This window comes from Neophocaena asiaeorientalis, unplaced genomic scaffold, assembly GCF_003031525.2.
Source record: "Neophocaena asiaeorientalis asiaeorientalis breed wild unplaced genomic scaffold, Neophocaena_asiaeorientalis_V1.1 scaffold212, whole genome shotgun sequence".
Lineage (NCBI taxonomy): Eukaryota > Metazoa > Chordata > Mammalia > Artiodactyla > Phocoenidae > Neophocaena > Neophocaena asiaeorientalis.
Window position 1 is genome coordinate 2209933 of NW_020174046.1, and position 14372 is coordinate 2224304.

General features: G+C 36.2%; 1 protein-coding gene across 4 annotated transcripts in view; it reads left to right on the plus strand.

The window, feature by feature from the left end:
* PIBF1 (progesterone immunomodulatory binding factor 1) overlaps positions 1–14372 on the plus strand; it is a 201140-nt gene that overhangs the window by 35192 nt on the left and 151576 nt on the right. For 3 of the 4 annotated variants that reach the window (XR_003004349.1, XR_003004348.1, XM_024753940.1), the window contains exons 6-9: positions 5264–5397; positions 10391–10499; positions 10771–10952; positions 12277–12402. Coding sequence is in view for 2 of the 4 variants with exons in the window: in XM_024753940.1 (XP_024609708.1) it covers positions 5264–5397; positions 10391–10499; positions 10771–10952; positions 12277–12402 (551 nt within the window). In the remaining 2 variants the exon portion in view is untranslated. The remainder of the gene's footprint in view (positions 1–5263; positions 5398–10390; positions 10500–10770; positions 10953–12276; positions 12403–14372) is intronic. The other variant, XM_024753941.1, reaches the window with a different exon arrangement.

Here is a 14372-nt window from a genome sequence, read left to right on the forward strand (position 1 = left end):
GTATATGTTGCATTGATGTCATTGTTTCAACTGAGGTGTTTTATTTGCAGATTTATGATAATCTTTAATTTCAGTTGGAAAACTGATGATTTATTAATCCTTAATTTTTAAAGTCACTTTTGCTACATCTTGAACTGGTTATTTTAAATGCTAGTGCTGTATAGTCCCTTTATATTTCAACATTAGTTGACACCACAAGCATTTCCAGCGTTAACTACTATGTGAGGGTTACTGACTGTAACCAGAGATAAGGCAGGTCTTCAAGGAGCTTCAGGGTGCGTATCAGGAAAACCGAGGATTACAGACAAGACAAGAAAACATGCAACTACAATAACAGATTTACTTTTTTCAGGCTAGAGATAGCCTTCTATTATTTCCTCTTATGAATAATTTAGGAGATGGAAAAGATGACATTAACTCTGGCAATCAAAGTCAGTTCCATTCTAGATGTGTAGAAAACCGGCAAACAGTTGAAATCTCAGTGACTTAATTGTCATTATCCCTATGCAGTTTTTTTTCTTTATTCAGAAAGGACATTGAGACTTGCTGTTAACCAAACCTATTTACTTCTTATGTAGAAATTTTCTGTTAGAAATGGCTGGTGATTGGAAATTTTGTGTTCTCTTTCTTTATGTTTGAAAAGATTAAGCTTTTTCCTTCTTTGGTTTCAGTCTATTTAATATCCTCTTTTGCTCCTTCTTTTCCAGAAACATTAATTATATACTTTCTATGTTATAGGCAGAGTACTAGGTACTAGAATTATAGAAAATTTCCTTTAGTTTTTCCTTTGATGTGAGAGGCAAGTAATGGCTGCTCACAGCACATGTGATGTGTTTTTTCTGATGAGGTAAGAACCAGGTGCTGTGGAAAAATGTAAGACAGACATCTAACTCAGTTTTGGGGCTTGGAGTCTTCCCACAGAAGGTATTGCTGAGTTCGTAGGAGTAATACGAAGTAGTCTTCTCTACCATCTTTAGCCTTAGACTTAAAGTTCTACACAGTCATGGGTTTGATTCATTTTTTATTTTTTATTTTTTTTCCAAAGCTATGCCTTAATCAATTTTATTTGCTAACAGTAAGAGAAGCAGATTATTTTTTTCAAAATATAAGCATAATCATTTTATTTAAGGGGAAGTTTTTCAGTTGAAAAGTCTTAGAAGATTTGGTAGGATATGTACATTCCTGTATTGAACTTCTGCTTATACTTGGTCATATAATGTTTATATTTAAAGAATATATATATATATTCACACCCACACATATATACTATGTTACAGACACATGCATGTACAATATAATAAATACACACATACGCATATCTCCTATGGAATTGCTCTCTGCTCCAGAAGTTTATACCCTGTATATTTCAGGGCAAGGTACTGATGTCCTCTCTAGATCTTAGATTTTGGCACTTCCACACTCACATAAACCCCTACCTTTGGGGGGACATTCATTTCATCTAGATGCCCTACTCTATAACCTTCTTCATTTGCAGACCACTGGGACATTGTTTTTTACTCAGTGGAACCCGCGGTCTAGATTTAGTCTTCCTTTTTACCTTAGCTGCTGCCTGGGTTACTTCTTGTGATTCATCCACGACCTTGGCCTTGCACGTCATTGATCTTCTCATTCTGAATGATTACCTCTTCTTTTCTTTAGCACTCAGGTTCATGACCCGTGTTCTGTTCCTTGTCTCCCAGAACTGATTTACTTCTGAAGTTATCAATTCAGGCTGACCACTGAACATACTACTTCCTATATTTCCACGTTTTTCAATCAACTGCTTTCAACCTATCTTTAGCAGAATTTCCAATCCATATAATTTTTTTTTTTATCCATATCTTCCTAAATGTCTTTTCTTCCCTCTTCATCATGTTATCAGTCTTAAACCTTTCTCTTGTCAGTGTTGTCGAATTCCTCCCTGTCTTTTTATCGAACCTGCCTGACAGAATCTCAACTCTTTATTTTTCTACATGAGCGCTACTGGAGAAAATCACAGAGGCAGTAACAAGGCTGTAAGTTTATTGTTACCGACTTCGAACGGGCCCACACAATTGTGCTGTAATTCTATTTTTTCTAGTTCTCTCATTTTTCACAGCAGTTATTTTAGGCATTCACCACTCTCCTGACATCTCCAGCTTTCCACTTTCCTTCTCCCTCTCAGCAAATGACTTGGTATTTCATTGCACAGAGAAAATGGAAATCCTCAGATGAGAACTCCCACAATTTCTTGCCATAAGCATATTTACATCTGCACTCGTTCGGTTTTGTTTGTTTGTTCTTACTGTTTATAGTGGGAAGAGCCTTTCAAGGAGTGGAAAGTCATATGCCTTTAGAAACCAAGTGGATAGTAGAAAATAGGTGAAGCAGTAGGGTAAGGAGTATTCTGTGACTTGTAGGGCATTGATAAGAGCAACCTGAGGACATCCAAATTCAAGTTTTTAACACTGTATCAGCTGGAGAAAAGCCTGCCATGGTATGAGCATGGCTGCTGTTCTAAGACAAGTCTTCACAGTGAAGATGGAGCCCACACCCTGAGCCTTCTTAGGGGCTTTACTGCTCTGCCCCCCGACCATGCCCATTTTCTCCAGCATCAGTACCTCTTTTGCTGTTCTTTCCCATCGATATTTTAACATGTCCAAGCTTGTTCCATCTTTTGAAACCTTCATTTATCTCTATTTTCTTCTCTAGCTACTTCACTTTCTCCACTCTTAAACTAAAGAGAGAATTGCCTACAGTTCGGATGTTTGACAAATTTAGATTGGAGTCCTTAACACCCTGTTCGTGAGCTCTGAGACTTTTATCCTCTCCAAGCCTAGTTTCCTCAACTGTAAAAATGAGGATAATACTTTGCTCCGTCATAAAGTTAAGTATTAAGCAAGAGAATGCATGTATCATAACACGAAAAAGGACATATTGTATATTCAGATATATTTGCTTTAGCCCCTGGCAGTCTACTTTCTGTCCCGATCCCTGAAGAGTTAATGGATTTGTTTATGGGTCTCTTCTCAGTAGTAATTAGTACCCCTGACAGTCTTGTCTCCTCAAAGTAGCTCTTCTACGGTTGTCCCTGCCACACACCCCTGGTTCACCCTCTGTTTCTGTGAATACTCCCTCGGGTTCCTAGGGCTCTTTGTCCTTTCCTCACCCTTTAAATGTTTATATTCCTCAGGAGTCTGTCCCAGTCTTTGTGCAATTATTAAGGTCGAGCTATCAATTTGGCTATAATCTCCCTAGTAGCCAAAGCAAAGGAAAAGCATTGTGATGATATTAATTTATAGTTTATGATCATTTACTATGTGCTAAGCATTTTTATAAGCACTTCTCATGTATTACTTGATATAATCTTCACAACAACTCTACAGGGTAGATGACGTAGATGAGGACAATCAAGTGCTGAGACGTAAACCTGCTCGAAGTGTTACTGCAGGTAATTCAGTTCCGGACAGTTGAATTCTGGAGCTTTCCATCCTAACTATAACACTATACACTCTCCCAAAACAGTTACATGATTAGTAGTGTTTAGAAGGGTAAAAGCATTCTTCAGGGGAACTAAAGCATCTTCTGGGACTTAGGTCAGAAATGACGTGTGTGATGATTCTTTGGGGAGATGATAGAGTATCCTCAGCTATGATCCTCTAATAAATACCACATAGTAGCATTTCATTCTCATGGAGAACATCAGTGCAGAAGAACATAGTATGTACCAAAGCAAAGCACAGCCAGTATAGTTTTTCCATTATTACATTTTTCAAACAGCCCTTTGATAGCAATTTGGGAGCTAACATTTCAAAGTCATGTCTAATAGTTTAAAGGGGACAAAAACAGTCTTACTTATCTTTGTATCTACAGTGTCTAGCCCAGGACCTGTCACTTAGAAATAGTTCGGTCAGTATTTGGGGACTGAATGTGACCACACTGAGCTCATCAGCTCCTTAAAAAAGAATGACTTGGGACAGGATGTATTTCTCGTGACAGGTTCTGGGGGTGGAGTTGATGACTACTTGCAAGATCTGATGAGTTCAAAGTGGGAGAAGAAGTGGGAACTCCGTCTCTGTGTCCTGCTTCTCCTCCCCATTCCCATATTCCTGCATTTCTTCATTGATTTATTGAAAAGTATTTCATTCTTACCAACTCCTGTGTAAAGTGATGGAGATCCAATGGTGAGCAAGACAAAGTCTGTGCCCTTGAGATGTTTACACTCTGATGTAAAAAAACGAATTTGATGGTACATTAAGATCAATACTCTAAAGGAGTATTGACAGTATTCAGCTATTCAGGCAGTGCGAACAGATTAGAGCAGGGGTCCCCAACCTCCGGGCCACGGACCGCTACCGGGCCACGGACCGCTACTGGGCCATGGCTTGTTAGGAACTGGGCCGCACAGCTGGAGGTGAGCAGCACATGAGCAGGTGAGCAGGCGAAGTTTCATCTGCCACTCCCCATCGCTCCCCATCACTCGCTTTACCGCCTGAACCAACTGCCCCCCAACCCCCACCCCCACAGCCCCAGTCCATGGAAGAATTGTCTTCCACGAAACTGGTCCCTGCTGCCAAAAATGTTGGGGACCGCTGGGTTAGAGGAAGTGTAGTGTGTTCAGAGAACCTCAGATCTTTATTAGGGTTGGAGGTGAAGTATGATTATGAGAAATGGCGAGAAACGAGGCTTGTAGTAAGCAGGGCCAGGTGTGCTTTTAAGGATTTCACTTCTACCCCTCTTCCACATCTCTGCAGTCCCTTTCTACTAGTCTGATGAGTACAAGGAAGATCAATGTAGAAATAGGTTCCAAGTGCCACAAAACTCCTTTTTTTCTGAATACCACAACTGAAAATGCATGGTTAATCTCTTCAGTAACTATTTTTCATTGTGAATGTTTGATGTTCATGTGGCTCTTTGTCTCTCCTCAAGAGCAGGGTCAGTGTTTTATTCATTTCTGTGTCCTTAGCATCTGATAGTAATTCAGTAAATGTTGAAAACATCCTTAACATTAGTAGTCATTTTATGTATTATTCTATTAACCAAACCATAGTTGACCTATTTATCTTTTCTTTGAAAAACAGAGCTCAAGTTTTAAACAAATGAATTTACAGACTACTCAGTGAGTTTAAGATTACCTGTCTTTGAGTAGGGAAACATTACTAAATAGAAAAATTGAGGATTTTTTAAAATTACAAAGATACGCACAACTTAACAGAAGAATTCAGTACAGAATTTGGTCAAGTACGTTTAGTTTGAAATGCCTTATTATTGTTTTTATTTATAGACTTATGAGGAAGATCGCAGAAACTACTCTGAGCTTCAAATTAGATGTCAACGTTTGGCCTTAGAATTAGCGGACACAAAACAGTTAATTCAGCAAGGAGACTACCGTCAAGAGAACTATGGTAAAGTCAAGAGGTAAGTAGTTAAGATGGCTACAGTTGCTCTCATTTTTAGCATGCATCAGAGTCACTTGAATTCTTACCATCAATGTCATTAATTCTACTTTGTATCTTATTTTTTTTCTGTCTCCATGGTTTTGCCTTTTCTAGAATGTCGTATAGTTGGAATCATACCATATGGAACCTTTGCAGATTGGCTTCTTTGACTTAGAAATATACACTTAAGGTTCCTCCATGTCTTTTCATGGCTTGATAGCTCATTTGAATAATGAGTAGTATTCTTTTGAATAATATTCATTGGAAAATAATGTGCTATTGAATAATGAATAATATTCCATTGTCAAGATGTACCATAATTTATCCATTCACCTATTGAAAGACATCTTGGTTGCTTCCAAGTTTTGGCAATTAGGAATAAGGCTGCTATAAATATTCACGTGCCAGTTTTTTGTATGGACATAAATTTTCAACTCCTCTGGGTAAATACCAAGGAGCATGAGCATACTTGTATTGTAAGAATGTGTTGAGTTTTGTGAGATACCACCAAACTGTCTGTTCCGAAGTGTCTGTACCATTTTGCATTTCCACCAGCAATGAATGAGAGTTCCCTTTGCTCCACTCCCTTGCCAGTATTTGTTATCAGTGTTCTGGATTTTGGCCATTCTAATAGGTGTGTAGTCATATCTCGTTGTTTTAATTTGCATTTCCCTGATGACATGATACAGAACATCTTTTCATGTACTTATTTGCCATCTGTATATCTTCTTTGGTGAGGTGTCTGTTAAAGTCTTTGGCTCATTTTTTAATTGGGTTGTTTGTTTTCTTACTGTTGAGTTTTAATAGTTTTTTATACATTTTGGATAATAGTCCTTTAGCAGATATGTCTTTGGCAAATATTTTCTTCCAGCCTGTGGCTTGTCTTCTTATTCTCTTGACATATACCTTATGTCTTCTTATTCTCTTGACATATACCTTATTCTTCATTGCACAGAAACATGCAGTTTTGGCAGTTTGTTGGATTTAGATTGTACTTTTATGTCAGTTGTTTTTATTTTATTTAGAAGCTGCTTTTGTCTTTTAAAATGTGATGCCTTAGAAGATAGGAACCCAGTGAAATCCTATGTGTGTAAATATTTTTGAAATCTTACTTGATTATTTTTATTTTATGGCATCAATTTAAATACTTTGCAGTTTTATCTAAAGTTTTTTCAGCTATTCCTTTTTGACAAAAGGCACACATACTTTCAAAAAATAATACTTTCTGAGGATATGTTTCCTAAGGCAAAGAATTTTCTTTTTGCTGGAATGTACTAATGAACCACCACTTTAGCTGTATGTCCCTAGGAAATCTTAACATTCTAAGCCAAAGTTTTGTCATCTCTCAGATGGTGCTAATACAATAACTGCACTATATAAATTAAGAAGATCAAATAAAGTAATATTTATGAAAGTATATATATGTATGTATATATAGAGAGAGATGATCCTAATTGTTCACTGCTACATCTACCTGCACCTAAAATAATTCTTGAACTAAAGCAGTCACTCAATGAGTGTTTGTTAATTGAATGAATGCTTTATAAATTGTAAAACGCCATAAGTAAATTTGCCAGGATCTGGGGGATATAACATTGGTGTTCCTACTCCCAGCATGACTGACATGCATCATGTATTATTATGTATGCACTGTTATGTCAAAATATAGTGATTGTTGGAGCTTGAAATCCATGACAGCTATACTATTGGGCTTTCAAAGAAAGCTAGATTTCAAAAGAATCATTTCAAAATGAAGTAGGTTGTGATGGTAAGATGATACTTTGAGTTGGTGTTTTGATGTCCTCTCTGCCACTATAAATCTATAGCAATAATAAGTGAAATATGAAAGGAGAAAACCAGAAGGCATAGCCATTAGAATAATCCAGGGTGGCCATGAATGAAGGGTAAACAAACCAAGATGAGTCCTGAGTTGATAATTCTTGCAGGTGAGTGATGAAAGTGGGGGTGGGGAGGTGTCTCACTTTAGCATCTCTCTTTATGTGTGTTTTATTTTCTATAATGAAAACCTAAGAAACAAAAACATAATAAGCATCATCATGTGCTAGAAATGGAACAGGAAAACAACCAAGCAAGAGTGGCTCAAACTGTGAATCCTTTGGTTCACTCAATAGAAAGAATGGATTTTTAAAAAATGGTCTGGTCACAAACATATAAGATAAACTGGGGGGAAAAAATCACGTTTATGTCCTTGATAAATTCTCACAAAGGTGCAAAAGCAAACAGATATATGGATGTTAGCTGCATCATTATTAGAAAATTCAAATGCTTTTCAACAGCAGCCTGGAAAATAGATTGTGATTTATTTTTATAATGTAATTCTACATAACAATTAAAATCATTAAATTAGATCTGAATGTATATATGGATAAGTCAAACACATAATATTAAATTTTAAAAAGCAAAATGCATTTGCCCATCTTTCTTTCTTTCTTTCTTCCCCACCCTCCCACCCCCAAAGCAGGCAGTTCCTAAACTTTCTGGCATAACAGAAAGTTCTCAGGTTTATTTTGTGATTTCGTTGCCTCAGCCCTTTCTTTAAGGAGTCTTGGTTCCTTTTAGTGGAGAATGCTATTCAGAAATTAAGATTTGGGTCCTGGTCATTGCTACATTGAACGTTATTTCTAGGCCCTTTCAGTAGGCAGAGGCGCAATGAAGAGGCAAGTGAAAGGATGGCTTAACATACTATGGATAAGATCATACCGATATTTCTAATTCCAATTCAACACCACAGTAGCTAGTTTGAAGGGGCTCCAGCTGGCCAAATAGGTACAACTTGAATATCAAGACGAATATTAACGATAATGAGTTACAATCCATTGAACAGAATAAGAGTCCTTGAGTGTGTGCTAGTAAATAAAGAGGATCTTCACAGTAGAATGCCAACCAATAAATACATATGCTTATTGGAATTACTATTTTGTAACCTCATAATACTGTTTGATTTAGAGTCATCATTGGAAGCTAAAGCCACTGGGTAAAAGTATATTAGAGAGCAGAATGTTAAAATATATCCCATAGCAAATTTGGGTGAATATCTCTTCCTTTCAGATGTCACTGAAAGTGTGTAGAATCAATTATCCAGTTATTTTATAGGACTCAGTAAACTGTGAAACGTTGTAAAAGAAAAAAATTCCCACAGATTACCTATTAATTGCAAAGGGCAAAAAGATACCTTTATAGTTGAGAACTTCGGCAGATACCACCTTAAGCAAATGATCAAAGTTATTGTCACCAATAATGAGATTAAGTGACATCATCTCAATATATCTTTATTTGATGTATCGGGGATACATTATCACTTCTGTAATATTCCTGCCCAAAATGCTTAATCTAAATCTAGTCATAGAAGAACATCAGACAAATGACAGTTGAGCAACATTCTCTAAAGTTGGCCTGTGCGCTACAAAAGGTCCATGTCGTGAAAGACAAAGGAAGGGAGAATCTTAACCACTGGACCACCAGGGAAGTCCCGATGATTATATTCTGATTACATTAGAGAATATCTTTAACCTTTGGATTCACACCAAATTATTTAGGGATAAAGGGACCTAATGTCTGCATATGACAAATAGTTGAGGGGGAAAAAATGCACATGTAGAATTGTGTGCGTGTGTGTAGATGTGTATACCTGTATATGTGTATGTATTTTTATATATGTAAATGCATATATATATATTTATTCACATATATGAACAACAGAGAGGGAGAGAATAAATATGACAAAGTAATATTTAGTAAATATTACAAAGTAAATATGACAAAATATTAACAATTGGTGAGTAAAAGTATGTAAAAAAACATATGATATGGAAATTTATCATTGTATCTAGGGGATGATATTGGAACAGTGAGAAAATATAGGGAACTTCAGCTTTACTCATTGTGTTCTATCTTTTTAAAAAACAGAACAAAACTTTAATGCAAATATAGACAAATGTAACTGTCATCAGCTGTGGATAGCAAGTTCATGAGTATTTTTCTGTATCATGCTTTATAATCTATTTTTTTACATTAAAAAATCATAGCAAAAGTCCTTACTTTGTGAGAATAAAAACATTTGTATGTAAAGGCATAAAATACTTAAAATAATATTACCAAAATATTAATATTGATAGTCATCTTTAATTAGTGGGTTTATGGGTGATTGTTATTTTTCACCTTGTGCTTTGCTCAAGTATAATTATAATACTTTGTTAAGCAGAAGAAATCTTAGAAGTCATCTTTCTAAATGAGTTATTGAAAATCTAATGAAAAGAAAAACAGTTCTTAATAGCTCTCTCCATGGAAACACCAGGGGAGTAAATGAAATCAAGTGCAAAGGAACTGATGCTCACAGCAGAGAACAAGTTAAGAATTAGCAAATCTATTTCTCTGCTCATTTTTTAAGATACCTGTTTGTAGGGTTGGTCCAGTTCTTGGTTTTGCTGTGTTGGGGAAAGAGCTGGTCTGAAAATGGAAATAAGAATCTCTGGGTAATCATAAACAATTTGTGAATGAAATAACCACAAGAATGCCTGCCTGTGTATCATCTATGCAATCTGAGTGATGATTTAAGGCCTTTTTAGCCTAACAACTGAAAGCCTAGAGCCATGTTTTAAATTCTTTAAAAGTTTTGGCTTCAAGATTAGACTGAAGATGATTAATGAAAAGATACCAGAGTGTACCTTAGAAAGTTTTATTATTTACTTTGCTGATTAGTGTAGCTTACATATTTATTTTTTGAAGATAATAAATTCATGTTTATGTATCTGAACAAGGTCTTGAACAGAGTCTCTTCTAAATTTGAAAAGCAGATACTTTATCGTTCATGGAATGACACTGAAGTATCTGTTCAGTTTCCTGAAACATAATTGATGCTTTTAAAATGTTCGTTATAAAAAGAGACATAGAATTTACATATGTGTTTGAGTTTTATTTTAGTAAAAATAAATAAATATATTTGAATTTTATAGTGAGCGTGATGCACTTGAACAGGAAGTAACTGACTTAAGGAGAAAACATGAAACACTTGAAGCCTCTCACATAATTCAAGCTAAAGAAAGAAGTGAATTATCAAAAGAGGTAAGCTTATAGAGACACTTGTATTTTATTGTACCGTGATTGTGGACACAGCTCAGGGCAGAATTGTGAGAGGGACATTTTTCTTCCTTTCTGATGTAATTGCTAGAAAGAAGGGATTTTTTAGTAGCTCTGTTTATATGAAAATTTTCATGGTAAGGATTATCCCTCTTTATATGTTGAACAAAAGCACAAATGAAAGAAAATAACTCAGTAAGCCTTGAAAAGTAAGATGACATTGCTCTGGACACTGTCTGTCTCTGCGTGTGTGTAGGTAGCCACCTTACAGCATACTGTTACTTTACTGCAAAAGGATAAAGAATATCTCAACCGCCAAAATATGGAGCTTAGTGTTCGCTGTGCCCATGAAGAGGATCGTCTTGAAAGACTTCAAACTCAACTTGAAGAAACCAAAAAGGCTAGAGAAGAGATGTATGAAAAGTACGTAACATCAAGGTAAGATTTACATTATTTTCCATATCAATAGATATAAATTAACACCAGCTTCTTTGAGGGAACTCATGGCTTTGGGGAAGAATAGTGATTTTTTTGTAAGGTCTATAGGATGATATTACGATAATCGTTCATTTTGTTTCCTCATAAGTTACTCATATTCTAATTGATTTTTTTCTTAAGATATTTTGTTTTTTCCAACAACCAAGAGCCTATTTCTTTTAGGTAGCGATATATACACTATGATTATTTTTATTTATTTTTTCTTATGATATAACCTTTTTTTTTTTTCGGTATGCGGGCCTCTCACTGTTGTGGCCTCTCCTGTTGCGGAGCACAGGCTTCAGACACTCAGGCTCAGCAGCCATGGCTCACGGGCCCAGCCGCCCCGCGGCATGTGGGATCTTCCCGGACCAGGGCATGAACCCGTGTCCCCTGCATTGGCAGGCGGACTCTCAATCTCTGCACCACCAGGGAAGCCCAATATAACCTTTTTAATTCCCAGTGACTAAGATCTCTACATAAATGTTTTATGGAAGTATGTAAATATCTTTATAGAAGTATATTTTTGAAGAAAATGTAATTGTGTGGAGCCTGACTAAGCTGACCTTTTCTTGACTGTGTGAAACATAAAAGGATAAGGAGAGACAGCATTGAGTACTGGTTTAAGATACAGGCTCTGGAATCAGACTCCTGAATTTCAATCCTGTCTTCTCTCTTCAAGTAGATGAATAAGCTATTCCTTTATACCAATAGCCTTTATAATCCTTGAATTATTTATTCTTAATAACTTTTTTCCCAGCTTGTGATATTTTTCATCAGTTTGTGCTTCTGCTAATACCCTGTGTAACGCTTTGTGACTTTGCTAAGAGATCACAGTGGCTATGGTTGTTGTGCTTAGAAGGAAAGGTTTTGTAAAGAGTACATTCGGGTCATTTTTTTTAAGATTAATTGTCTTCCAATATGCACCACATCAGATCATTGTTTGTAAACGAAGGACCTTCCGTAATGCATTAGTTTTCAAGTCTTTTGCCATATGCGTTAAATTAGTAAAATATTTTTGAAGATGAATAATTATTCAACATGAATGAACATTTTATATAGCAATTAAGCCTTTAGGGTAATATGTTTAAAAGAAAATCTCACATGGAACTAGTTTGGAATGGTATTTTTAAGAATTTTAAAGCTTTATATCTAAACTGTGTTTTTCAAGTAACATTGTATGTAGAGAATATTTGACATAAGATATTAAAATATTACATGAAGGGCAAAGACCTATTTCTTTTACAAACAAAGAAAAAAGGATATTCCTTTTGACTCTTTGCAGAGACCATTATAAAACAGAATATGAAAATAAGCTACGTGATGAACTGGAACAAATCAGATTGAAAACTAATCAAGAAATTGATCAACTTCGAAGTGCCTCCAGGGAAATGTATGAACGGGAAAACAGGTAAAAAAAAAACCAAGAAGTTTATGTGATATTTTATTGCTCTTTGTTTGAAGCTTATAGTTTTTTTTTTTTTTTTTTTTTTTTTTAAAGTATTTATTTATTTATGGCTGTGTTGGGTCTTCATTTCTGTGTGGCGGCTTTCTCTAGTTGCGGCAAGCGGAGGCCACTCTTCATCACGGTGCGCGGGCCTCTCACTATCACAGCCTCTCTTGTTGTGGAACACAGGTTCCAGATGTGCATGTTCAGTAATTGTGGCTCACGGGCCCAGCTGCTCTGCGGCTCGTGGGATCTTCCCAGACCAGGGCTCGAACCCGTGTCCCCTGCATTGGCAGGCAGATTTTCAACCACTGCTCCACCAGGGAAGCCCGAAGCTTACAGTTTTATCAAAGTTAAACTTTAGTTCATGACATAATGTCTTTTTTAATACATTAAAGAAAATTTGTCATAAATCTAAGTATAATGGAATATTAAAGTTCTAAGGTCTTTGATAACTAGCTTAGAACAGCATTTATCAGATGTTAGGCCTGTTTATTCTGGTATTCCTATTATCTTTTTATTACCCTGTTAGCTTTTCCTTTTGCCTTTACCTTAGTTCAGATTAAGGACAGAAATGAAAAGGAAATTAGAGAGTACTAAGAGATACCAGTAGTTCTTCCTATAATATGCCAGTGATTTCTCCAGGAAATTTTTAGAAGCTGAAATAATAATATGAAGTATTGCTTATGCCTCATATAGCTGCTGGTCCTAAAGACATGTTAGATAATCTTTAAGAAGGATCAGTTTTATTCATGCAGTTACTTTTAGAACAGCATATATTAGGTTTTTTTAGAGATTGGCAGCATTAAGGGAAAAATAAATGCTACTTATTTCAATAGCAGTTATTTTTATATACCATCATTATGGTTCATATGGCTTTTCAAAGTTGATGTTTTAGAGGGAAACATTTTTGAAATGGACTTAATTGTCATACTAGTTTATCAGCACTGACTTGAGTGTATGCTATTATCTTTGCCAACAAGCAAGACTTTAAATCAGACTAAGGTTGATATTAGAGAAGGTTACATTTGAGCTCTAAGAACAATAAATTTACTTATTTAGCAAATATTTATTAAGGTCCACCATGTTCTAGATACATGTCAGATGCCATAGATACAGTGGTGACCTCTGCCTTTGCAAAGCTGGTAGTCTAATGGAGAAATAGAGAAACAATGATCAAAAGTATGATGATAATGGAGCAAATGGCAAGATACACAGGGTGAGACCACATAGACTCAAGGTATATCTAACTCAGCCCTGGGAGGAATCAGGGAAGACTATGTGGAGGGAGAAGTACCCATGCAACACCTGCATGATGACTAAGAGTAAGACTGTCAGTTATGGGAGGGAAGGGAATTAGGGGAATTAATGCACACCCTGGAGGCAAGACAAAATGAAGTTGTTTGAACAAATAGAATAATTCAGAGTGGTTAGACCATAGACCAAGAGGCAGCGAGTTGTAAGGGATGAAGCAGAAGAGGGAAGCAGGTCCAAATCATGCATTTGAGCCATTGTCTAAGACCATGAACAATCGAAAGATTTGGGGAATATGCGTGATATGATCTAATTTTATATAAAAAGACCATTCTGTGATGTGGAGGATAGACTGAAAGAGTATAAGGCTATAGACAAAGAGGCCACTTTTAGAGGTTGTTTCCCTTATCAAGACGGGTAGTGAAGATGGAACTGGATTAGTAGCAGTAGAGACGGGGAGAAGTGGGCCAGATTGGAAAAGTGCTCAGGAGATGGAACTAACCTAACTAAACAGTCAGGAGGATTCATTGGCTAGATTGGATTGGGGAGTGAGAAGTTACGGATGTCACCAGGTTCTTGATTGGGCAGCTGCGGGGATAGTGATGCAGTTTTTAAAGCATTAGAAAAAGACACGGCTTTAATTGGGAAACATGACAAATTTAGTTTAGTTTCATTAAGTT